This window comes from Pelophylax lessonae (genome assembly GCF_965119305.1).
Source record: "Pelophylax lessonae genome assembly, chromosome: 5".
Lineage (NCBI taxonomy): Eukaryota > Metazoa > Chordata > Amphibia > Anura > Ranidae > Pelophylax > Pelophylax lessonae.
The window spans coordinates 122198484-122226309 of NC_138772.1; the positions used below are offsets into that span (position 1 = coordinate 122198484).

General features: G+C 48.1%; 1 protein-coding gene across 3 annotated transcripts in view; it reads right to left on the reverse strand.

Annotated features, from left to right (window-relative positions):
• Positions 1-27826, reverse strand: part of LOC309555492 (ATP-binding cassette sub-family B member 5-like) — a 301162-nt gene that overhangs the window by 253627 nt on the left and 19709 nt on the right. For all 3 annotated transcript variants that reach the window (XR_014225273.1, XM_082257527.1, XM_082257528.1), the window contains exons 7-8: positions 5382-5506; positions 5129-5303 (exon numbers count right to left, since the gene is read on the reverse strand). Coding sequence is in view for 2 of the 3 variants with exons in the window: in XM_082257527.1 (XP_082113653.1) it covers positions 5129-5303; positions 5382-5506 (300 nt within the window). In the remaining variant the exon portion in view is untranslated. The remainder of the gene's footprint in view (positions 1-5128; positions 5304-5381; positions 5507-27826) is intronic.

The window sequence follows — 27826 nt, forward strand, 5'->3', positions numbered from 1 at the left end:
TGGTCGGCCGACCAGCTCTTCAGCCATATCAGTCGCCGTGATGGACAGGTCGCGCACAAGGTCCTGGCTTGCCCTCGATCTCAGAAGCAGATCGTCCAGGTACCCCAGGACCGCAATGCCCTGGGCCCGTAGCAGGCCCAGAACCGGTGCCAACACCTTGGTGAAGACCCTTGGAGCCGAAGCGAGACCGAAAGGTAACGCCACAAACTGGTAGTGGTCCTCTGCGATAGCAAACCGAAGGTACCGCTGATGACCCTCGAAAATTGGGATGTGCAGGTACGCATCCTTCAGATCTATCGAAGCCAGGAATTCTCCAGGACTCAAGGAGGCCACAACCGAACGGAGAGACTCCATTCGAAACTTTCGAACACGCACGAAGCGGTTCAGTGCTTTCAGGTCCAGAATAGGATGCACTTTGCCCTCCTTCCTGGGCACAGTGAACAGATTCAAATAAAACCCCCGAAACCTGTCCCGGCTGAGGCACCGGGACAATCACTCCCTGAGCAAGCAGGTCCTGCACCACCTGATGCAAATCCTGCAGACGCCCCGGAAGCAGATGAAGATTGGAGGGAAAGAATCTGTCCGCCGGCCTGGAAAGGAATTAGATCTTGTAACCTGATCGAACGATTTCCTGGACCCACCTGTCCGATACCCAGAGCAGCCAAGGTTGAAGGAAACCGCGCAAACATCCCCCCACCCCTGAAATGGGTGAGGGCGCCCCTTCAGGCAGAGGCGGATTGTCCCGCCGAGCCGGCGTTGCCGGTCTTCTGCTTACCCGCCCAGGGTAAGGACTTGTTCTTCGGGTTCTGGGGTAGCATAGTGCTCTTGCCCCCCGTGACACCCTTCACCAGGGTATCCAATGCCTCGCCAAAAAGGCGAGAGCCAGCATAGGGGAAATCAGCAACTGTTTTCCGTGAGGACTGGTCGGCCGACCAGCTCTTCAGCCATATCAGTCGCCAGTTAAGCACCGCGACACTCGAGAGGCGAGCCACCAAGCGGGCCTCATTTAAGGCTGCATCACACAAATACATGACTCCTTGGTGGATCTGGTCCACCATTTCCAGTCGGGCAGGCGGCACGTCGTCAGACACTAGGTTGCTTCTAAGCACCTTGATCCAATCAGCTACCGCCTGAGCCATTATAACGGATGCGAAAACGGGTTTGAGCAACGAACCCGCCACCGTATAGGAATGGCGGGCTAGAGACTCCAACCGCCGGTCCGTGGGATCCCGGAAAACCGGAGTATCCTCAGTAGGAACCAAGGTAGCCTTGTTCAGTACGGCCACAATGTGATCCACCTGTGGAGGCACACACCATCGCGATTCCGCAGCCGGCGCAAAAGGATAAAGCAATTTGAACCGACTAGGCACCACGAATGGACGTTTTAACGTGCGCCACATTTCATTAACAGTGTAATGAAATTCAGCTGGGCAGGGAAAAACCTGCGCAGACTTGCGGGCCCTGTGCATCCCAAAGGAGGACACAACGCCCGGAGGAGTGGGCTCATCCTCCAAATGCAAGGTTTCTTTTACAGAAACAATCAACTCATTCATGGTCGCCCGTTCTTCAGGTGACCCTGGGGAGGATGTGTCAACACCCTCAATTTCAGCCTCCCCCTCAGACCCCGGGGGGGGTCCAAGGATGAGTGGGACCCTGAAAAGGGCACGCTTGCAGCAGCAGCAGCCATATCCCCATCTGAATCAGAAGAGAGAGACAGCCTGGGCCGTTTTCTCGCAGCCCGTTCAGACATCAGCATTTCCATATTTGCCACTAAAGTCGCAACTACAGCAGCTAAATCAGGTCGCAGCGGAGCCACAGGAGAACTGGGGCCCCCCACTAAAGCTGGAGGAAACTTGCTTTCCAGAGAATCCATGGCTCAAGACAAGAAAAAAATTACAGTGCAAAAAATGATGTACTGTCCCCTTAAATAGCGCTGCGGAGTGCGCAGCCCACCGCTACTGTCACAGATATGGAGACCCCCAAAAGGAGAGAGAAACTGAGCCAGAAGCAGTATGCAGAAGAAGACTGAGAGAGATGCAGTGCAGAGCCCGCAGATCGTTGCTACCTGTGTCCTTTGCTGCCTGAGAGGAAAAGGAAATGCTGCTGGAAGGGGCTGGCTATAAGCCAGACCTAAGGGAAAATGGCTGCCCATAGTAAATGCATTGAGGCTTCACCAAGATGGCCGCCGACATGCGGCCGACCCGATCGTTCTACAGCCCACAAAATGGCGGCGGAGGGCGCCAAAACGATCTGTATACTCGCCCCAGAGGGGCCATATCCATGTGCAGTAAAAAACATGGTGGACCGCGCGAACGTACCCCCGCAGCGGTCGCCGCACAACACGCACGTCTGCACCCCCAACATGCACCTAAGGTGACACAGGAACAGGAACCCCCAGTAAAAAACATACATTATGCACAAAACGAACCCCGCAGGGATCGCACAGGGAGTCACACAGGCACAGACATGGGGACACACAGCAACACAGACTGCCACCCCAACCAGAGGCCCCACACAGAAAAGTACTTACCTGTACCCGATGGCGTGGGGGAGCCACTATGCACGGATAAAGCTCTGTCCTCTCCTGACAGGGAGTGCCATGAGCCAGGGACATGAAGCTGCTGCAGCGCAGACGAGTCCTGTGAGGTAGCCACCCCACGGCTGCATCCCTGCAGCGAACAGGGATGGGTCGTTCTTAATGCCAGGGCGAACCATAGCTGAACGCTCGATGGCGGGCTGGGGGTCCATCTGACCCTCAGTGCCCTGGAGAACCAGGGCGGCCAGTCCGAATCCCAGCACCGCATGATCCATCTTCATCTGAAGAATAAACTAACACTAAAGCTGACAAAATAAACAGCTAGTAAAGTGAGAGAAAAAAACTGACATTTTTCAAAGAAAATCAAATGAAAGATATAGGAAGGCTGAGACTGAAGCCCCGGCACAAGGGAGCCTGACTATTCCTGAAAGCTAGGCAAACTAAAACTGAGTTGGGAGTGGTGATGCAGGGGGGGTATTGACCAGATGGGACAGCCCCCGTGGGTGTGTATATGCTAATGCCTTTTGTCTTTTGACTAAGTCTATATGCCTAGCTATTCCTACAGATAGGTGGACAATACCCAATTGTGATGACTTAGAGGAGGCGGCGACTGTCGGAGGACGTAAGAGAAATTGAATTTTTAATGCATATATTTCATTGCCCCTCCTTGTAACTGTGTTTAAATATGTGAGTTTCAGGACCATTTTTTTTAGAAATGTGTAAAACCTGGTGAAGGAATCTGAGTTATCCCAAAACAAACAAAAAAATTTATTTTTCTTTGCATATGATCAGAAGTCAGCACAACTTCACTTCATTCAACAAGCAAAGAAAAAAAAAAATCAACTTTGCAAAGAGAAAATTAGCCTGTGTGTTGAGCAGAGCTGTGGGATGAACCCAACAGGTTCACCTACTACAGGTTGCCTGCACAATACTACAGGAGAGGGTAGATACAAGACCAGTCACCCTGCACAAGTAGAGAGAGCAGCAGTGACCAGTCTTTTTTTTTTTTTTACAGGAAGCTCCTGCACAGAGTTTTAGATTACTGCACAGATCTGGAAGAAATATACAAAGGACCAATATTCAAGTAAGACTATTCACACCTCTTGTATTTACTTATCCTGCAGTACAGCTTTACGCTTCAAGTGGATGATACTAGATATAAAGAAGGGATGACAAAATACAGCAGATATATATAGAATTCAATTCAGCCCTCCTGATGAGTTGGGCTTGTAATCATAACCAGTAATTATTTATTCAACTTGACTGCAATTCTTTACAGTGTGACACCACCATTGCAGGCTAACAGTACTACTTTTACCAAATCATTTTGGCCCTTTTCCTCCAGCAGTAGGGTGTAACAGGTAGGTTGACTGGAGGTAATCTTCTGCAAATGTTACAGGTACAAGTATCTTCATTAGAAGTTCTCCACTGCTCTGAAGCCCAGAGCTGGGTTTTAGCTTGTTGCATGCTTTTCCAGGTGAGCGATTCAGAAAGTAGATGTTAGAGACACCTACCTCTGTCTTTGTTTTATTACAAGTTTCCTTCATTATTTAAGTCCAGCCAAAGGTGATATTTCAGTTCGGTAGTCTGCTGGGATGAGTTGTATACTGACTTCGTATTGTATGTGTTGCATGGACTCAAGACACAAAGGGGTTCCTTTACTAAAGGCAAGTAGGCTGTTCACTTGGCAAAGGGAAATTGCCCCAGAGTTTAGTGAGTGTGCTGAAATTTCACTCAGGGAGAGTTGGCCTGTGGACTGGTAAAAATGAGATGGGGGTATTTCATTTTGCAAATGCCTGTGGCTTCTTACAGTCCTTCGGTTTTTTGACTCCACAGACATTCTTGTGATCACACATTGAGACTAAATTGTGTACGTTTATCAGATTATTATATATTGTTGACTATCTTTATATCTCTTTGCTGACTGATATGCTCTACTGATGTTACCAATGTTGTGTTCCTTCTTTACGATTCAATAAACAAATTGAACAAGAATAACATTTACAAAATTGAAATAACATCTTTATGTGGACTAACCGTTGTACTTCCCATACTCTGCTCCTTTCTTGCTCGAATTGCCATCCGGTCCAAAGACCTTCGACTTTGGCTTCAGCCGATTATGTATACCAGGGACATGTAAACTGTGGGCCTCCAGCTGTTGCAGAACTAAATTTCCCATAAGGCATAGGAAGACTCTGACAGCCACAAGCATGACACCCAGAGGCAGAGGCATGATGGGACTTGGAGTTTTGCAACAGCTGGAGGGCCACAGTTTGCATATCTCCAATGTATACTTTTGTCTTTTTTTTGTCAACCCCTCTGGGCTTAGCCTATGTCTTTGAGCCATCATTGCCTCCAACCATTCATGTTCTCTTTCCTAAACCTGAGTGGCATAATCATCAGATTATTATATAATATTGACTGTCTTCATACCTTTTTGCTGACTGATATGCTGTACTGATGTTTTTAATGGTTTGTTCCCTTTTTACGATTCAATAAACAAATTGAACAAGAATAAAATTTACGAAAATGGAATAACAGCTTTAAGTGGACTAACCCTTTAATCAAAATATATTAAAATGGCAAACTTACAACCAGTGCATCTCCAATGGTATATCCATAGTCTCCTAATATCAGGATGGTACCATACCAAAAGCCTAGCCCATAGGAAGCATAAACAATGAAGTACACAAATCCAAGGGCCAACTGAGATGCAATAGATTTCTTGATTCCAAGTTCTTTGGCCTCTCCTAAATTATTTGTGTATCTAAACATGCAAAAAAAAACAGCACATTATATATGATCTTTAAATGAACACCACAGTGAGATAAAGCTTTGAAGGTACCTTTTGATTTCTTTCTCTTGCCCACCAAATGCCACCACTGTTCGTATAGAGGAGAGGACCTCTTCAGCCACAGCTCCAGCTTTTGCATATGCGGTAAGCTCTTTGCTTGTCAGTGATACCAGCATCTAATTGCAAAGTATAGTCAAATATGTATTGTCAAAAGATATATTTTATGTATTATCACATCTACTTCAAAATTTGAAAAAGAAAATGATTGCCTGGTCATACAAGACAGAAATTTTTTACACTACTCCTCTAACTAATTGGATATGGAAAGGTTGGGAGACAAGGATTTCGGGCACTAAATTTTCATAAAATTGCTTTTTATTAAACAAACATTTTAAAAACATCTAATGATACAAGCAGATGAAAGAAATCTACATTGAACATGAGACCAGAAAACGGTCGACAGTATCAGATATAATCTTGCATGAGGTGCTAGACCTTCATATAGTATAGGAACAGTTGTGTACAGAACAAGTTGTATTATGCATACATCCAATGTAATATACTTCAAAGCAGACAGAAGCTGCCGGCGGACACCTCGATGCTCAGGGTGCCAGTCAGCAGGGTCGGCCGAAGTTTACAGTAAATATATGGTATACATTACTCATGACAGTTTGCTCAACATGTTTCGCCTTCTCGGTGAAAGCTTCGTCTGGAGCTTAATAATTGTTTTGTCTGTGTAAAAACATAAGTAATTTTAAGGAAACAGAATGTATTATTTACTACATATTCCATAAATGAGAATAATGCATTTTATATGTGATATACAATGTCAATGTAAAAGAAAAGGCATTTCACACATATGATATTACTGTTCTAGCCATCAGGGGGGAGGGGGCTCGGTGGGTAGGCAAGAGGATAGCCATTGGGACACATGTGGGGACACACACCGTATGAAATAGATAACACTATTTTTTAGGCATCAGTATATATAAATGATAAAGAAAACATATCTGTATAGGATATGAACATACCTGTACAGTGTATATTCTGAACTTTTTTGGTACTGTAACGAGGAGGACTAAAAGACGGTCACTGAGCTCATAAATGGGGGAGCCGATGTTCACAAGGAGTGTAAATACAAACGCTCCTGTGTGTTTGTATCTGGGTTGGATATAGAAAGTGCGCTAATTATAATATGTCAAACCATTATCGGTAGAAAATAGCCACACCCGGTGCATGTTGATACACAGATAGGTGAGGATAGAGTTGTTTGTATATAAAAAAGGAAGAAACCCATTGAAGAAAGATGCATGGACATATACCAATCACAGGGAGGGAGCTTCTACTTTATGTCATCATATACCGCAATAGTTAGAGGTTTTTATGAGAAGAGTTCCAAAAGAGTAATTGCCCAGGTATAGGTCGCTTGTATGGTCCCAAGTCTCCATACAAGCAAAAACATAGGATACATTGATTCCTTCATATGAGGTGCAACATTATTCAGCCTTGAGTGTATAATGGATTAGAAGAATTGCTTCTAGTACCGCATTACTTTCAATGAGCCCAGCGGTGGTAGTCCATGCATGTTTCAAGATAGTTGGAAAATCACCAATAGTTACATACGAGTGTATTGGGGGCTCACTAATAATTAAACATGCTCACCGATCCTGCAGAATACTTTGTTAAGATAGAGATAAATTAAACCTGCCTTGTAAGTGGCAGACACTGTTGAATTGAGAAAGGATTAAAGACAAAGTTGTAAGTAAAATGGTGTGCATAATCCAAAAGATAGCGAAGATATAAGTTTGTCGGCTTACCCTGTTGAGCCAAATTCCGTCATAGATGTCCTCCCCGGATGGGGAACCGCCGCCATACTCGGACGCTTGTATGGCGCCCTTTTATGGCGTGGGTCCCGGGCGGTTCGTCAGAACGACGTCGCCACCCCGGCCACACCCCCCGGAAATGACGATGCGGCGTAGGCGGAAGTGACTCCGCTACGGCCACTCGTAACGCTCCGAGAGGTTAGGTCAGACTCTCAGAGCTGACAGGCTCCAGAAAGTCTGATCTGGTGCCACAGGAAACGATGCTCCTGGGAGCGGAAGTCCACTGTGGCTTACCAGGCCGCACATATATCACCGGATTGGCTGAAAACTCTAGCGTCCCACAGCGCCCCCAGAGGTTACTAGCATGGCACACTTAGATACAAAGCATCTGCAAACACATAATAACAAGAATACATTAATCTGAGTAGTAATTACAGAAAAAAATATATGCATCAATAGTTAACAAAGAGTGATGAAAACAAGAAGAACCAAGAATATAATAATGTATTATATTCTAAAAGAAGAGAAAAGAGAAAAAAGGATAAACAGAATATGTTAATAAGGGAAAAAAAAAGAAAAATAGTAATAATGGTGTATCTAGCACCCAGGCAATTTGGTGCTTAAAAAATGGAAGGATTAGAGCTGTTAGGCCCAAAAATTGAAGACACTACCCTCAATAGCTTTTAAACATATGAAGAGCTGAGTTTGGAAATTATGATTCTCATACATATCGAAGAGGCATAGGGTCAGCACATGGACATTCATTGGGTTTCATATGATGCGATAATAATTCTTCTAATGATTAGTAAAAGACAATTAGGGGTAAAAAGACACAAAGGGGGGGGGGGCCGGGGCTAAAAAAGAAAAAGAAACAGGGGGTGGAAAGATGGTCACGCCAGGCAAGCCGACACCCATCCCACCCTCCACAGATGACAAATAGTAACGACGGCGGAAAAGAGTTTTATCTTAAATCATTAAGAAATGCATAATTTACAAAAATGATTTATAAGATTGGGTTTCATTCAAACCCGGTCTAACGGTGGCATTGAGACGTTCAATCCAGATGGTTTCCCTCTGGAGAATTCTTTTGTCCCAGTTGCCCCCTCGTGGGTCCTGGGGAATCACATCCAGGACATAAAAGCGTGCTTTTTTTGGGTTGAATCTGTGGTAGAGGTCTAGGTGCCTGCTCACGGGCGTGACCATCTTTCCTCCCTCTGATATGTATATATGGTCATTTATCCTCTGACGGAGCTCTCTAATTGTTTTCCCAACATAGAACATGCCACATGTACAGTGCATGAGATACACCAACCCACGAGTGTCACAATTGGCACGAAAGGTAGGGGAAAAATCTTCCCCATTGGGTAGAACAAAATGGGAACCCTCCTTAACCCATGGACACATGGCACAACCACGGCATCTATACGTACCCCTATTAGTTGTTTTGGAATTTTTTATGGGTTGGTAGTGGCTAGCTGTTAATTGATCTCGTAATGATCTAGTACGTTTAAATACAATTTGTGGGTATGGTCCCACATATTTGCTCGTGATTGGATCATGACTGAGTAAATGCCAGTGTCGTTCAAGGATGGTTCGGAGTACATTCTGGTGGCTTGAAAACTTCGTTATGAGTTTCACCGTGGGTAGTGTATCTCGATCTTTAACTCTAAAAATCAGACTATTCCGATCTTGTGAGAAGGCTCTATTGTATGCTGTACGTAAAAGGCGTTTACTGTAGCCACGGGCTTTTAAGCGTTCACGTAGTGAGTTGGCTTGAGTTTTAAAATCTCTATCGGTTGTGCAATTACGCCGAAGGCGTGCGTATTGGGCATAGGGAATACTGCGTATTAGTGCCGCTGGATGGGCACTTGACGCATGCAATATTACATTACCCGATGTTGGTTTACGGTAAAGGTTCGTGGTCAGTTGGCCATTTTCATGCTTCAATACCGTTAGATCAAGGAAATTAACTTTTGAAACGTCTACAGTACATGTGAATTTTAAATTGAAATTATTAATGTTTAACGCCTGAACAAAATCATCAAATAACTGAGTAATTTGAAATTACTCCTGTTCATCCTGCAGCACAACTGGTTTACTTTCAATGGGTCCCACTACCTCCAGGTGCAAGGCGTGGCCATGGGCACCTGTTGTGCCCCGGCCTACGCCAACTTGTACCTGGGGGGGTGGGAACGACACATTACATCAGATGAGACTCTATCAAAGTTTTTTACACATGTGGCGGTTTGGTATCGTTACATAGACGATGTGTTTGTAGTTTGGACAGGCTCTAGACAGTTATTTGATGATTTTGTTCATGGCCACGCCTTGCACCTGGAGGTAGTGGGACCCATTGAAAGTAAACCAGTTGTGCTGCAGGATGAACAGGAGTAATTTCAAATTACTCAGTTATTTGATGATTTTGTTCAGGCGTTAAACATTAATAATTTCAATTTAAAATTCACATGTACTGTAGACGTTTCAAAAGTTAATTTCCTTGATCTAACGGTATTGAAGCATGAAAATGGCCAACTGACCACGAACCTTTACCGTAAACCAACATCGGGTAATGTAATATTGCATGCGTCAAGTGCCCATCCAGCGGCACTAATACGCAGTATTCCCTATGCCCAATACGCACGCCTTCGGCGTAATTGCACAACCGATAGAGATTTTAAAACTCAAGCCAACTCACTACGTGAACGCTTAAAAGCCCGTGGCTACAGTAAACGCCTTTTACGTACAGCATACAATAGAGCCTTCTCACAAGATCGGAATAGTCTGATTTTTAGAGTTAAAGATCGAGATACACTACCCACGGTGAAACTCATAACGAAGTTTTCAAGCCACCAGAATGTACTCCGAACCATCCTTGAACGACACTGGCATTTACTCAGTCATGATCCAATCACGAGCAAATATGTGGGACCATACCCACAAATTGTATTTAAACGTACTAGATCATTACGAGATCAATTAACAGCTAGCCACTACCAACCCATAAAAAATTCCAAAACAACTAATAGGGGTACGTATAGATGCCGTGGTTGTGCCATGTGTCCATGGGTTAAGGAGGGTTCCCATTTTGTTCTACCCAATGGGGAAGATTTTTCCCCTACCTTTCGTGCCAATTGTGACACTCGTGGGTTGGTGTATCTCATGCACTGTACATGTGGCATGTTCTATGTTGGGAAAACAATTAGAGAGCTCCGTCAGAGGATAAATGACCATATATACATATCAGAGGGAGGAAAGATGGTCACGCCCGTGAGCAGGCACCTAGACCTCTACCACAGATTCAACCCAAAAAAAGCACGCTTTTATGTCCTGGATGTGATTCCCCAGGACCCACGAGGGGGCAACTGGGACAAAAGAATTCTCCAGAGGGAAACCATCTGGATTGAACGTCTCAATGCCACCGTTAGACCGGGTTTGAATGAAACCCAATCTTATAAATCATTTTTGTAAATTATGCATTTCTTAATGATTTAAGATAAAACTCTTTTCCGCCGTCGTTACTATTTGTCATCTGTGGAGGGTGGGATGGGTGTCGGCTTGCCTGGCGTGACCATCTTTCCACCCCCTGTTTCTTTTTCTTTTTTAGCCCCGGCCCCCCCCCCTTTGTGTCTTTTTACCCCTAATTGTCTTTTACTAATCATTAGAAGAATTATTATCGCATCATATGAAACCCAATGAATGTCCATGTGCTGACCCTATGCCTCTTCGATATGTATGAGAATCATAATTTCCAAACTCAGCTCTTCATATGTTTAAAAGCTATTGAGGGTAGTGTCTTCAATTTTTGGGCCTAACAGCTCTAATCCTTCCATTTTTTAAGCACCAAATTGCCTGGGTGCTAGATACACCATTATTACTATTTTTCTTTTTTTTTCCCTTATTAACATATTCTGTTTATCCTTTTTTCTCTTTTCTCTTCTTTTAGAATATAATACATTATTATATTCTTGGTTCTTCTTGTTTTCATCACTCTTTGTTAACTATTGATGCATATATTTTTTTCTGTAATTACTACTCAGATTAATGTATTCTTGTTATTATGTGTTTGCAGATGCTTTGTATCTAAGTGTGCCATGCTAGTAACCTCTGGGGGCGCTGTGGGACGCTAGAGTTTTCAGCCAATCCGGTGATATATGTGCGGCCTGGTAAGCCACAGTGGACTTCCGCTCCCAGGAGCATCGTTTCCTGTGGCACCAGATCAGACTTTCTGGAGCCTGTCAGCTCTGAGAGTCTGACCTAACCTCTCGGAGCGTTACGAGTGGCCGTAGCGGAGTCACTTCCGCCTACGCCGCATCGTCATTTCCGGGGGGTGTGGCCGGGGTGGCGACGTCGTTCTGACGAACCGCCCGGGACCCACGCCATAAAAGGGCGCCATACAAGCGTCCGAGTATGGCGGCGGTTCCCCATCCGGGGAGGACATCTATGACGGAATTTGGCTCAACAGGGTAAGCCGACAAACTTATATCTTCGCTATCTTTTGGATTATGCACACCATTTTACTTACAACTTTGTCTTTAATCCTTTCTCAATTCAACAGTGTCTGCCACTTACAAGGCAGGTTTAATTTATCTCTATCTTAACAAAGTATTCTGCAGGATCGGTGAGCATGTTTAATTATTAGTGAGCCCCCAATACACTCGTATGTAACTATTGGTGATTTTCCAACTATCTTGAAACATGCATGGACTACCACCGCTGGGCTCATTGAAAGTAATGCGGTACTAGAAGCAATTCTTCTAATCCATTATACACTCAAGGCTGAATAATGTTGCACCTCATATGAAGGAATCAATGTATCCTATGTTTTTGCTTGTATGGAGACTTGGGACCATACAAGCGACCTATACCTGGGCAATTACTCTTTTGGAACTCTTCTCATAAAAACCTCTAACTATTGCGGTATATGATGACATAAAGTAGAAGCTCCCTCCCTGTGATTGGTTTATGTCCATGCATCTTTCTTCAATGGGTTTCTTCCTTTTTTATATACAAACAACTCTATCCTCACCTATCTGTGTATCAACATGCACCGGGTGTGGCTATTTTCTACCGATAATGGTTTGACATATTATAATTAGCGCACTTTCTATATCCAACCCAGATACAAACACACAGGAGCGTTTGTATTTACACTCCTTGTGAACATCGGCTCCCCCATTTATGAGCTCAGTGACCGTCTTTTAGTCCTCCTCGTTACAGTACCAAAAAAGTTCAGAATATACACTGTACAGGTATGTTCATATCCTATACAGATATGTTTTCTTTATCATTTATATATACTGATGCCTAAAAAATAGTGTTATCTATTTCATACGGTGTGTGTCCCAATGGCTATCCTCTTGCCTACCCACCGAGCCCCCTCCCCCCTGATGGCTAGAACAGTAATATCATATGTGTGAAATGCCTTTTCTTTTACATTGACATTGTATATCACATATAAAATGCATTATTCTCATTTATGGAATATGTAGTAAATAATACATTCTGTTTCCCTAAAATTACTTATGTTTTTACACAGACAAAACAATTATTAAGCTCCAGACGAAGCTTTCACCGAGAAGGCGAAACATGTTGAGCAAACTGTCATGAGTAATGTATACCATATATTTACTGTAAACTTCGGCCGACCCTGCTGACTGGCACCCTGAGCATCGAGGTGTCCGCCGGCAGCTTCTGTCTGCTTTGAAGTATATTACATTGGATGTATGCATAATACAACTTGTTCTGTACACAACTGTTCCTATACTATATGAAGGTCTAGCACCTCATGCAAGATTATATCTGATACTGTCGACCGTTTTCTGGTCTCATGTTCAATGTAGATTTCTTTCATCTGCTTGTATCATTAGATGTTTTTAAAATGTTTGTTTAATAAAAAGCAATTTTATGAAAATTTAGTGCCCGAAATCCTTGTCTCCCAACCTTTCCATATCCAATGATTCAAATGTAGGATAGAGCCCTCTTCAGATGATATATATAATGACCCAGACTGCTGCTGTCTGGTGAGTCATGTGTTTTTGGAAAATACTCCTCTAACTAAATTACCGCCTAAATAAAATTTCAGGCCACAAAGCCCATTTCCTGTCTGGCAGTGCTTAGCTTTGCCTAGAGCAGTGGTGGTCGGCTTACCTAATATAGGGAGCTTTAAGTGCAGCTCCTGATCTCATCAAGTGACCACACATAATGGTAAGAGAATATAGAGTTACAAGGACTGTAAACATGACACAGGAGATGGCCAGACTGTGGACGTGCTGAGATAATCACACTACGGACATGCTATAGGAGTTAGAAACACGCTTCAGGAGACAATTATAGACTGGATGCACATTGCATGGGACTGCTAGAGATCAATGCTATTACAGCCCTTACAAACAAATGCTTTCCCATTATTGCCCTCTAAAGCCCTCTTAAAAATGATTTGTGCCATGTTTGATATTTCTTTCAACAAGATCCATTATAAAAGAGGGGAAAAAAAAAAAAAAACATAAAAAAGAGGAAAGGGATGGACGGCACAGAAAGAAGTAAGGTAGGGCTTTTCACATTGGTGGCTTGGGGGTAGTAAAGATAGGTCACTGACCTCCCACCCCTTTCCTCCCATCAAAATCTAACATTACAGTCTTTCAGGACTGTAGATGTGCTATGGCCATGGCAATTTTAACTTGGGCTGAAATGTTTACCGGCAGCACCACCTGTCAAAGTTGTCCATTGAGATCAATGAGCTCACAGTTACAGCATGGTCCGCAATGTAAACTGACTTCAGCAATTTAATTTTTTTTTTTGTAGAAAAAACAGACATCACGAGGGCGGCAGTAGCAACTCCTGAACGCCTGCCAGTCGCTGCTGTATAACCCTCTGAAAAGCCATCCACCGCAGATAGGATCTATCTGCGGAGAGGCTGGATGGCAAAATGCCATACCCTAATGCTTAGCTAAAGGTGTCAGAAAGCAACTATTGCCGGTGTTGTTGGGGTACAATATACCCTGTCAAGGGAAGCAATACAAGTAATAGGCAGCCAAGACCTGTATGTCACATGTAATGTTATTTGGATCATTGCTCACATTTACAACAGTATTAAACCCAAACCCCCCCCCCCCCCCCCAAAAAAAAAGTTTTATGTTTACCAATCACCAATAGATGTGATGGCTGCCATTGATTCCTTATTTTAGGTCTTTTCCCTCTGTTTCACCTGGCGATCTGGCCAGTAACATACCTCCACCACCTCAACAATCAGTTTTTTTTCCATTTGGGATAAAGGTTTTACATGAATAAATGAGAGCTGATCATTGTAAGCACCCCTGCCAGTGTTAAATGGTTTATCTCATCCCTATCTCATTTGCCACATAGTTGCCCACAAAATAACAGAGTGGGCAGCTACGTGGCAAATGAGATTTAATGTAGAGAAGTGTAAGGTATTACACTTGGGGGCAAAAAACAAACGCAAATTATGCTCTGGGGGGAACCTCTGGGGGCATCCAGAATGCAGAAGGATTTGGGAGTTCTAGTGGAAGATAGACTAAGTAATAGCATGCAATGTCAACCTGCAGCTGTCAAAGCCGGCAGAACATTGGCATGCATAATGAAGGGGATGTATTTCAGAGATAAAACTATAATCCTGCCACTTTATAAAACCCTGGTCTGGCCACATCTGGAGTATTCTGTCCAGTTCTGGTCGCCAATCCTCAGAAAGGATGTGCTGGAACTGGAAAGAGTTCAAAGGAGGACAACTAAACTTATTTGGGGATTGGAGGACCTTAATTTTGAGGAGCGATTACAAGCCCTTAATTTATTCTCCTTGGAGAGGAGACGCCTGAGAGGGGACATAATAGCGATTTACAAATACATCAATGGCGATAGGTAGAAAACTATTTAGTCCCAAGTAGTGCAAGAAGACACGTGACCACACAATGAGATTAGAGGAGAGGCGGTTTAACCTTAGGCTGCATAAGGGGTTCTTCACTGTAAGGGCAGTGAGAATGTGGAACTCTCTTCCATAATTGGTGGTAGCTGTGGGGAGTAAGAATACTTTTAAAAGACTCTTGGACGTGCATCTCACAGATCACAACATTCAGGGTTATGGGAAATGAGCAGGCCACTGACACACACACACCTGTACAGGTTGAACTGGATGGACTGATGTATTTATTCAACCTCAACTACTATATTACTATAAACTGATACATCTGGAAGAGAACTTGTTCTTTTGAAAAACAACAGACTTAATGGCTGAATCAACAGATCAAAATAGAAGCAAGAATGCCTAAAAAAGAAAAGGAATGCAGCCATCACATTTGGTAAGCTGCAACATAATAAATGTTTGCTTTTGGATTTAATACTGCTGTAAACCTGATCATTTGTAGGCACACTGCTGGGGTTAGAACGACTGTAATGTGAACAAAGTCTAAAAATGAAGTGGACATCAATTCAAACACTGCTTGGACTAACATTGCATTTGGTGACTAGCTAATGACATCCCTAATCCTCCTCATGAGTAATGAGTTTTAAGAATGGTGATCCTGCTACAACATTACTCATCTATAACACGATAAATAAAGAAGTAATTTATAAGCAAACAATACCATCTGCTGTGCACCTGTTCACTTCCATTTAAACCATCACATCCAGTGACTTTAAATGCAGCTCAACCCTTTCATTGGCAGAGCTGTTTTTTATTTTTTTTGCGTGTGTTAAAAAATAGTTTTAGGCCTGCAGATTAGGTAAAACCCCCAAACATTATGTATTTTCTGAAAGCAGACAGCCTGTAGAATAAAACAACTTTTTATGCCACATGATATTTGCACAATGGTTTATCAAGTGCAAAATTAGTTTTAGGTCACACAACGGAATATATTACCCAAATTAAATTTGCACACACCCACAAAATGCTGATGAACTTTTGTACCCTATATTTAGGTCATCAGTTTAGAGTTAACCATGACGATTGGCTGTATAATTATTGTTGTTATTCCGATGTGCGTGGTTATATGGAACACGTGTATCACAAGCAACATTTATGTATGTAGGTGCCCACGGCGTATTTGTGTGCACGTGTATGTGGGGGCAGGCTAAACAATTTTTGGGGGTGTTTAGGTGCTTGGGTGTAGCTTTCGGTTTTTTGTTTTTTTACGTTCGCAAAAACTTTATTAACATCCCATAGGGGACAAAAAGTCCCCTATTATATATAACATTTTAAAAAGGTTCAATGAGACATCAGGGGTCTTTTAGACCCCTGATGTCTTACCTACCCTCCACTGAGGGCAAAGGTTATCGGGTAGCTTTACAGCTGCCAGATCACTTTCTTTGGAAAGTCGACAGTCGCTGAGAGTGTGTGTAAAACCCCCCCGCTGCCACCACCATACTCCTTACAGTGATGGCCGTAAAAGGGTTAATATCAGTACTGAAAAATGTAGATGTGATTTCTATATCTAAGCCAAAATCACTAATTTTACAAATTGAAAAGAAAATAATAGTGGGAGATAAAAAAAAAAAATTCTAAAAGCATGAAAACAGAAGTAGCCCAATATATTAGAATCCGCATGGTTATTGAATACATTAAAGCTTAGTACACAAGGGGCCGAATGTACATTCGGCCGGCTCTGTCGAAGGAGCATGACTGAAAAAGGTCTGCCGATCACCTCCCGATCAGCGCTCTCAGCCAATGGCTGGAGTGTTCTGGCGAAGTAGGGGGGGTAGGGGGGTCTCCTCCCATCAGAACACAATAGCACAGCAGTAGAGATCCATAGTTAGTACAGCGGCTCCTCCTCAGGTTTTTCGTTCAGCCTTGAAAAAAAAACGGAATTTTTGTAAAATCTTACCTGTAAAATTCCTTTCTCTGAGTCCTCCGACAGTCGCCGCCCCTCCATATTCGTCACTATGGGGTAATTGACCTTTGCTCCGTAGGAGTAGCTAGGCAACAGAATATGTCAATATTAAAGCTTTTAGCATATCCCACCCCCAGGGGGTGGTCCCCTCAGTCAATACCCTCCTGCTTCCTGTATCCATACCTCAGTTTCAGTAGAATAGCAGTAGAGTACATAAACAAACCCCAAAAGAGGGGCGGGGGCGGCGACTGTCGGAGGACTCAGAGAAAGGAATTTTACAGGTAAGATTTTACAAAAATTCAGTTTTCTCTTACGTCCTCTGACAGTCGCCGCCCCTCCATATTCGTCACTATGGGGACGTCCCAAAGCAGTGCAAACATGAGGGGTGGGAAACGCAGCCGCGCCCAAGGCAACGCAGGAACCATACCAGAGAAAGGAACCTTACCAAAGGAAGGAAACCAGCTGGGCAGCATGAAAAAAACCTTGCTCAACAGGAGCAACAACCCAGGAAAAACAAATAACTCAGGGATAAAAATATCCCAAACAGCCAAGGACCCAAAAATAAGGGATCCTAAGGTACTGCCGCACTAAGAACCTTGCGGCCAAAGGAAGCATCTGCCGATGCCTGAACATCCACTTTGTAGAACTTTGAGAAGGTGTGAACGGACGACCAAGTCGCCGCCTTACACACCTGGGCCACAGAAGCCCGATGATGACAGGCCCAAGACGTACTCAGAGAGCCGGTAGAGTGCGCCTTCACAGGCATAGGGGGAACTTTTCCCTTCAAAGCATATGCCTGCTCAATAGTCTGTCTGATCCATTTGGCGATGGTAGAAGCCGACGCCGCCAAGCCCTTCCGAGGTCCCTCAGGAAGGACAAAGAGGGAATCCGTCTTGCGAAAAGAATTAGTCGCTGACAGGTAAACCCTGATCGCCCAAACAACATCCAAGGAATGTAAAGCCACCTCCTTCTGATGCTTAGGCTTCGCGCAAAGTGAAGGCAAGACAATGTCCTCATTGAGGTGAAATTCCGAAATCCTTTTCGGAAGAAAAGAAGGATTAGGTCGCAAGACCACCTTATCCAAGTGGAGCACCAGATACGGAGACCTGCAGGACAAAGCTGCAAGCTCCGATACTCTGCGAGCCGAAGTGATCGCCACCAAAAAGGCGACCTTCTTGGACAACAGATGCAACGAGATCTCCCTGATTTTTTCAAAAGGAGCATGTTGTAACACGGACAGAACGAGGTTCAAGTCCCACGGAGGCAAAGGCTCCCTCCGAGGAGGGACCAGGTGTCGCACCCCTTGAACAAAGGTGCCAACCAGAGAATTAGACGCCACAGAGCGTTGAAAAAGAACGGCCAGCGCAGAAATCTGACCCTGAATCGTGGCCAACGCCAAACGCTGGTCCACACCCGTTTGAAGGAAAGACAACACCCTAGACACCGAGTATGAGCAAGGGGAAAACCCCCTGGACTCACACCAGGCAAAATAGGCCTTTCAAGTACGGTAGTATATCTTCCCCGAAGAAGCCTTTCTAGCATTGATCAAAGTATGAATGACCTCCGGGGAAAGACCCCTATCCTTCAGGACCTCGGTTTCAACAGCCAGGCCGTCAAAGCCAGCGACTGTAAAGCAGGATGGAATATCGGTCCTTGAGACAGAAGATCTTCTCGAAGAGGCAGACGCCATGGAGCGCCGACCGCCAGATTCACGAGGTCTGCGTACCAAGACTGGCGGGGCCAGTCTGGCGCCACCAGAATCACCGTGAGCGGTTCAGAGGACAACCTGCGAAGGAACCTGGATAGTAACTGAATCGGTGGGAATGCATACATCAGTCGATACTGATGCCACGGAGCCACCAACGCGTCTGACGCGTCTGCCCGAGGATCGCGCGTCCTTGCCACGAACCTTCCCACCTTGTTGTTCAGACGAGACGCGAACAGGTCCACATCTGGAAGACCCCACTTCGCGCACAACATCTGGAAGACATCCGGGTGGAGTGACCATTCCCCTTGGTCCAGGGTCTGGCGGCTCAGATAATCCGCCTGCCAGTTCTCCACCCCCGGAATGTGAACTGCCGTGATCGCCGGGACGTGCGTCTCGGCCCAAGACAGAATGTCGGCCACCTCCCGAGCCGCTCGGGCACTCCTGGTGCCCCCTTGGTGGTTGATGTAGGCCACCGCTGTGGCATTGTCCGTCTGCACCCGAACCGGACGGCCCTGAAGCCTGTCCGTCCAACGTCGAAGGCAGAGATTTATCGCCCGCAATTCCAGAATGTTGATCAGAAGGGAGGATTCCCCCTCCGACCAAGTACCCTGGGCGGACAGAACGCCCAGAACACCACCCCAGCCCAACAGGCTGGCATCCGTGGTGATCACCATCCATGAAAGCGGACGGAAAGACTTGCCCCCCGACACCGCCGGGGACTGCAGCCACCACAGAAGATCCCTTCTGGTGCGAGGACTCAACAAGATCTGAAGATCCAGAGATTGTGGTCGCCCATCCCACCTGGACAGGATCTCCGCCTGGAGACCCCTCGTGTGAAACTGGGCAAAGGGAATCGCCTCGAAAGCCGAGACCATCAAACCCAGACACCGCATGCCCGTCCAGAGGGATGAGCACGGAACGTCCCGAAGGGACCTGACTTCGTCCTGAAGTGTCTTGAGCTTGTCTTCCGGTAAGAAAACTTTTGCCTGAACAGAGTCCAGGATCATTCCCAGATAGGGAAGACGAACCGACGGGCACAGCGTCGATTTTGGGAAGTTTATCGTCCAACCAAACTCCTGCAGAGTCTGCATCATGACGGACAAGTCCTTCACCAGACCCTGACTGGTCGCAGACCGAACCAGAATGTCATCCAGATACCCCAGGATTGAGATACCCTGGGCTCTCAATAAGGCCAGAACCGGTGCAAGCACCTTGGTGAACACCGCGGAGCCGAAGCGAGACCGAAGGGTAACGCCACGAATTGGTAATGATCCTCCGCAATGGCGAATCGAAGGTACCTTTGGTGACCCTCGAAAATGGGGATGTGAAGGTACGCATCCTTCAAATCGATGGAGGCCATGAATTCTCCCGGAACTAGAGCAGCCACCACCGAGCGCAGGGATTCCATGCGGAACTTGCGAACCCGCACAAAGCGGTTCAGAGCTTTTAAGTCCAGAATTGGACGTACCTTGCCCTCCTTCCTGGGCACAGTGAACAGATTTGAATAAAGCCCCCGAAATCTGTCCCGATGAGGCACCGGAACCACCACTCCCTGAGCCCGCAGGTCCCGCACCGCCAGGTGCAGATCCCGCAAACGCTCCGGAGACAGTTGAAGGTTTGAGGGAAAAAACCTGTTCGCCGGCCGAGATAGGAACTCGATCTTGTACCCGGACCGAACGATCTCCTGAACCCACCTGTCCCGAACGCGGGCCAGCCAGGGTTGAAGAAAACCGAGCAAACATCCCCCCACCCCAGAACTGGGTGAGGGCGCCCCTTCAGGCCGCGTTGTTATGGGCAGCGGACCCGGACTGGCCGGACTTCTGCTTACCTGTCCACGGCTACTTTTGGGAGCCTTGACCTTTGAAGGGCTTGCCCTTATAGTGCGACCGAAAGGCACGAAAGGACCCCTGAGAGGGCCTAAACGAAGCATGCTTCTTACCTTGAGCACCCTTAGCCTTGTGAGATTGGGGCAAGAGCGTGCTCTTACCCCCAGAGATCCCCTTTATCAGCAAATCCAGTGAGTCGCCAAAAAGGCGAGATCCCGTATAGGGCAAATTTGATAAAGTTTTGCGAGAAGATTGGTCCACAGACCAACATTTTAGCCAAATCAAACGGCGTGTCAACACCGACACGCTGTGCACACGTGCAGCCAAAGGAATAACATCTAATTCCGCATCACACAAATACATGACACCCTGATGAATCTGATCCACCATAGCCAACGTTGTCAGCGGGGCAGAATCAGCCAGCAGGACGCGCCTGAGCGCCTGCGTCCAATCCGCGACAGCCTGAGCTGCCATAAGGGAAGCAAAAATAGCTTTTAGCATGGAACCGGTAACCGAATAAGTATGGCGGGCAAGAGACTCCAGTCTCCTGTCCGTGGGGTCCCGGAACACCGGGGTATCCATCAGAACACAAAAGCACAGCAGTAGAGATCCATAGTCCCACGGAGGCAAAGGCTCCCTCCGAGGAGGGACCAGGTGTCGCACCCCTTGAACAAAGGTGCCAACCAGAGAATTAGACGCCACAGAGCGTTGAAAAAGAACGGCCAGCGCAGAAATCTGACCCTGAATCGTGGCCAACGCCAAACGCTGGTCCACACCCGTTTGAAGGAAAGACAACACCCTAGACACCGAGTATGAGCGAGGGGAAAACCCCCTGGACTCACACCAGGCAAAATAGGCCTTCCAAGTACGGTAGTATATCTTCCCCGAAGAAGCCTTTCTAGCATTGATCAAAGTATGAATGACCTCCGGGGAAAGACCCCTATCCTACAGGACCTCGGATTCAACAGCCAGGCCGTCAAAGCCAGCGACTGTAAAGCAGGATGGAATATCGGTCCTTGAGACAGAAGATCTTCTCGAAGAGGCAGACGCCATGGAGCGCCGACCGCCAGATTCACGAGGTCTGCGTACCAAGACCGGCGGGGCCAGTCTGGCGCCACCAGAATCACCGTGAGCGGTTCCGAGGACAACCTGCGAAGGAACCTGGATAGTAACTGAATCGGTGGGAATGCATACATCAGTCGATACTGATGCCACGGAGCCACCAACCCGTCTGACGCGTCTGCCCGAGGATCGCGCGTCCTTGCCACGAACCTTCCCACCTTGTTGTTCAGACGAGACGCGAACAGGTCCACATCTGGAAGACCCCACTTCGCGCACAACATCTGGAAGACATCCGGGTGGAGTGACCATTCCCCTTGGTCCAGGGTCTGGCGGCTCAGATAATCCGCCTGCCAGTTCTCCACCCCGGGAATGTGAACTGCCGTGATCGCCGGGACGTGCGTCTCGGCCCAAGACAGAATGTCGGCCACCTCCCGAGCCGCTCGGGCACTCCTGGTGCCCCCTTGGTGGTTGATGTAGGCCACCGCTGTGGCATTGTCCGTCTGCACCCGAACCGGACGGCCCTGAAGCCTGTCCGTCCAACGTCGAAGGCAGAGATTTATCGCCCGCAATTCCAGAATGTTGATCAGAAGGGAGGATTCCCCCTCCGACCAAGTACCCTGGGCGGACAGAACGCCCAGAACACCACCCCAGCCCAACAGGCTGGCATCCGTGGTGATCACCATCCATGAAAGCGGACGGAAAGACTTGCCCCCCGACACCGCCGGGGACTGCAGCCACCACAGAAGATCCCTTCTGGTGCGAGGACTCAACAAGATCTGAAGATCCAGAGATTGTGGTCGCCCATCCCACCTGGACAGGATCTCCGCCTGGAGACCCCTCGTGTGAAACTGGGCAAAGGGAATCGCCTCGAAAGCCGAGACCATCAAACCCAGACACCGCATGCCCGTCCAGAGGGATGAGCACGGAACGTCCCGAAGGGACCTGACTTCGTCCTGAAGTGTCTTGAGCTTGTCTTCCGGTAGGAAAACTTTTGCCTGAACAGAGTCCAGGATCATTCCCAGATAGGGAAGACGAACCGACGGGCACAGCGTCGATTTTGGGAAGTTTATCGTCCAACCAAACTCCTGCAGAGTCTGCATCATGACGGACAAGTCCTTCACCAGACCCTGACTGGTCGCAGACCGAACCAGAATGTCATCCAGATACCCCAGGATTGAGATACCCTGGGCTCTCAATAAGGCCAGAACCGGTGCAAGCACCTTGGTGAACACCGCGGAGCCGAAGCGAGACCGAAGGGTAACGCCACGAATTGGTAATGATCCTCCGCAATGGCGAATCGAAGGTACCTTTGGTGACCCTCGAAAATGGGGATGTGAAGGTACGCATCCTTCAAATCGATGGAGGCCATGAATTCTCCCGGAACTAGAGCAGCCACCACCGAGCGCAGGGATTCCATGCGGAACTTGCGAACCCGCACAAAGCGGTTCAGAGCTTTTAAGTCCAGAATTGGACGTACCTTGCCCTCCTTCCTGGGCACAGTGAACAGATTTGAATAAAGCCCCCGAAATCTGTCCCGATGAGGCACCGGAACCACCACTCCCTGAGCCCGCAGGTCCCGCACCGCCAGGTGCAGATCCCGCAAACGCTCCGGAGACAGTTGAAGGTTTGAGGGAAAAAACCTGTTCGCCGGCCGAGATAGGAACTCGATCTTGTACCCGGACCGAACGATCTCCTGAACCCACCTGTCCCGAACGCGGGCCAGCCAGGGTTGAAGAAAACCGAGCAAACATCCCCCCACCCCAGAACTGGGTGAGGGCGCCCCTTCAGGCCGCGTTGTTATGGGCAGCGGACCCGGACTGGCCGGACTTCTGCTTACCTGTCCACGGCTACTTTTGGGAGCCTTGACCTTTGAAGGGCTTGCCCTTATAGTGCGACCGAAAGGCACGAAAGGACCCCTGAGAGGGCCTAAACGAAGCATGCTTCTTACCTTGAGCACCCTTAGCCTTGTGAGATTGGGGCAAGAGCGTGCTCTTACCCCCAGAGATCCCCTTTATCAGCAAATCCAGTGAGTCGCCAAAAAGGCGAGATCCCGTATAGGGCAAATTTGATAAAGTTTTGCGAGAAGATTGGTCCACAGACCAACATTTTAGCCAAATCAAACGGCGTGTCAACACCGACACGCTGTGCACACGTGCAGCCAAAGGAATAACATCTAATTCCGCATCACACAAATACATGACACCCTGATGAATCTGATCCACCATAGCCAACGTTGTCAGCGGGGCAGAATCAGCCAGCAGGACGCGCCTGAGCGCCTGCGTCCAATCCGCGACAGCCTGAGCTGCCATAAGGGAAGCAAAAATAGCTTTTAGCATGGAACCGGTAACCGAATAAGTATGGCGGGCAAGAGACTCCAGTCTCCTGTCCGTGGGGTCCCGGAACACCGGGGTATCCATCAGAACACAAAAGCACAGCAGTAGAGATCCATAGTCCCACGGAGGCAAAGGCTCCCTCCGAGGAGGGACCAGGTGTCGCACCCCTTGAACAAAGGTGCCAACCAGAGAATTAGACGCCACAGAGCGTTGAAAAAGAACGGCCAGCGCAGAAATCTGACCCTGAATCGTGGCCAACGCCAAACGCTGGTCCACACCCGTTTGAAGGAAAGACAACACCCTAGACACCGAGTATGAGCGAGGGGAAAACCCCCTGGACTCACACCAGGCAAAATAGGCCTTCCAAGTACGGTAGTATATCTTCCCCGAAGAAGCCTTTCTAGCATTGATCAAAGTATGAATGACCTCCGGGGAAAGACCCCTATCCTACAGGACCTCGGATTCAACAGCCAGGCCGTCAAAGCCAGCGACTGTAAAGCAGGATGGAATATCGGTCCTTGAGACAGAAGATCTTCTCGAAGAGGCAGACGCCATGGAGCGCCGACCGCCAGATTCACGAGGTCTGCGTACCAAGACCGGCGGGGCCAGTCTGGCGCCACCAGAATCACCGTGAGCGGTTCCGAGGACAACCTGCGAAGGAACCTGGATAGTAACTGAATCGGTGGGAATGCATACATCAGTCGATACTGATGCCACGGAGCCACCAACCCGTCTGACGCGTCTGCCCGAGGATCGCGCGTCCTTGCCACGAACCTTCCCACCTTGTTGTTCAGACGAGACGCGAACAGGTCCACATCTGGAAGACCCCACTTCGCGCACAACATCTGGAAGACATCCGGGTGGAGTGACCATTCCCCTTGGTCCAGGGTCTGGCGGCTCAGATAATCCGCCTGCCAGTTCTCCACCCCGGGAATGTGAACTGCCGTGATCGCCGGGACGTGCGTCTCGGCCCAAGACAGAATGTCGGCCACCTCCCGAGCCGCTCGGGCACTCCTGGTGCCCCCTTGGTGGTTGATGTAGGCCACCGCTGTGGCATTGTCCGTCTGCACCCGAACCGGACGGCCCTGAAGCCTGTCCGTCCAACGTCGAAGGCAGAGATTTATCGCCCGCAATTCCAGAATGTTGATCAGAAGGGAGGATTCCCCCTCCGACCAAGTACCCTGGGCGGACAGAACGCCCAGAACACCACCACAGCCCAACAGGCTGGCATCCGTGGTGATCACCATCCATGAAAGCGGACGGAAAGACTTGCCCCCCGACACCGCCGGGGACTGCAGCCACCACAGAAGATCCCTTCTGGTGCGAGGACTCAACGAGATCTGAAGATCCAGAGATTGTGGTCGCCCATCCCACCTGGACAGGATCTCCGCCTGGAGACCCCTCGTGTGAAACTGGGCAAAGGGAATCGCCTCGAAAGCCGAGACCATCAAACCCAGACACCGCATGCCCGTCCAGAGGGATGAGCACGGAACGTCCCGAAGGGACCTGACTTCGTCCTGAAGTGTCTTGAGCTTGTCTTCCGGTAGGAAAACTTTTGCCTGAACAGAGTCCAGGATCATAGGTAGGGACCAGATAGGGAAGACGAACCGACGGGCACAGCGTCGATTTTGGGAAGTTTATCGTCCAACCAAACTCCTGCAGAGTCTGCATCATGATGGACAAGTCCTTCACCAGACCCTGACTGGTCGCAGACCGAACCAGAATGCCGTCCAGATACCCCAGGATTGAGATACCCTGGGCTCTCAATAAGGCCAGAACCGGTGCAAGCACCTTGGTGAACACCCGCGGAGCCGAAGCGAGACCGAAGGGTAACGCCACGAATTGGTAATGATCCTCCGCAATGGCGAATCGAAGGTACCTTTGGTGACCCTCGAAAATGGGGATGTGAAGGTACGCATCCTTCAAATCGATGGAGGCCATGAATTCTCCCGGAACTAGAGCAGCCACCACCGAGCGCAGGGATTCCATGCGGAACTTGCGAACCCGCACAAAGCGGTTCAGAGCTTTTAAGTCCAGAATTGGATGTACCTTGCCCTCCTTCCTGGGCACAGTGAACAGATTTGAATAAAGCCCCCGAAATCTGTCCCGATGAGGCACCGGAACCACCACTCCCTGAGCCCGCAGGTCCCGCACCGCCAGGTGCAGATCCCGCAAACGCTCCGGAGACAGTTGAAGGTTTGAGGGAAAAAACCTGTTCGCCGGCCGAGATAGGAACTCGATCTTGTACCCGGACCGAACGATCTCCTGAACCCACCTGTCCCGAACGCGGGCCAGCCAGGGTTGAAGAAAACCGAGCAAACGTCCCCCCACCCCAGAACTGGGTGAGGGCGCCCCTTCAGGCCGCGTTGTTATGGGCAGCGGACCCGGACTGGCCGGACTTCTGCTTACCTGTCCACGGCTACTTTTGGGAGCCTTGACCTTTGAAGGGCTTGCCCTTATAGTGCGACCGAAAGGCACGAAAGGACCCCTGAGAGGGCCTAAACGAAGCATGCTTCTTACCTTGAGCACCCTTAGCCTTGTGAGATTGGGGCTAGAGCGTGCTCTTACCCCCAGAGATCCCCTTTATCAGCAAATCCAGTGAGTCGCCAAAAAGGCGAGATCCCGTATAGGGCAAATTTGATAAAGTTTTGCGAGAAGATTGGTCCACAGACCAACATTTTAGCCAAATCAAACGGCGTGTCAACACCGCCACGCTGTGCACACGTGCAGCCAAAGGAATAACATCTAATTCCGCATCACACAAATACATGACACCCTGATGAATCTGATCCACCATAGCCAACGTTGTCGGCGGGGCAGAATCAGCCACCAGGACGCGCCTGCGTCCAATCCGCGACAGCCTGAGCTGCCATAAGGGAAGCAAAAATAGCTTTCAGCATGGAACCAGTAACTGAATAAGTATGGCGGGCAAGAGACTCCAGTCTCCTGTCCGTGGGGTCCCGGAACACCGGGGTATCCTCTGCCGGAATCGCAGTGGATTTATTCAAAACCGCCACCGCGTGATCCACCGGAGGTGGCACACACCAACGTTCATCAGTGGCGGGCGTGAAAGGATAACGTAGCTTGAACCCACTGGGCACAGCAAAAGGCTTTTTTAGATTGCGCCATTGTTCACTAACAGTGCGCTGAAAATCCTCAGTGCAAGGGAAAGCCAGGACGGCAGGCGGACACGGTTCATCCTGCAAATGCAGCGTTTGTTTGATAGAAGCAACCAATTCATCCATGATTGCAAGCTCTTCAGACGAGCCAGGGGGGGAATCATCAACCCCTTCAACCTCTGCCTCCCCTTCCGACCCTGCAAAGTCCAGGGACGAACGGGACCCCGATAAGGGGACCCCATCCATAGCAGCCCCATCACCTTCGCCCTCTGAATCAGAGGAGATTGAAACTCTGGGCCGTTTTGTGGATTGAGCAGCCACAAGCATCTGCTCCTGAGCAGCCAGGTTAGCCACAATGGTGGCCAAATCGCCCCCCTCAGGGGAAACAGCAGCAGCCCCTTGGCCTCCCAGCAAAGTGGGAGGAAATTTGCTTTCCTGAGAATCCATGCCCCCAAAAGTTTGCAGGAGAAAAAAGGGTAACTGCCCCTTTAAAAGCGCGGCGAGCGCAGCCCACCGCACACACACACCAGCACAAGCCGACCCCCACAGGGAAAAGTACAAACTCAGGCAAGGAATACAGGAATAAAGAGGGTAAAAACCTGGAGAGATCACTGCTGCTGCTGTATCGATCGGTGTGCCCAGGGAAAAGGAAGTGATGCAATAGAGGCCGCTCCTATAAAGCCTATGGAAGGCTACAAAAAAATGGCCGCCGGGGGAGGAAGTAAAGGCAGAGATCCTGCAGTGCTAGCATGGGGCCGGAGCAATCGCCGCCAAAATGGCGGCGCTTGG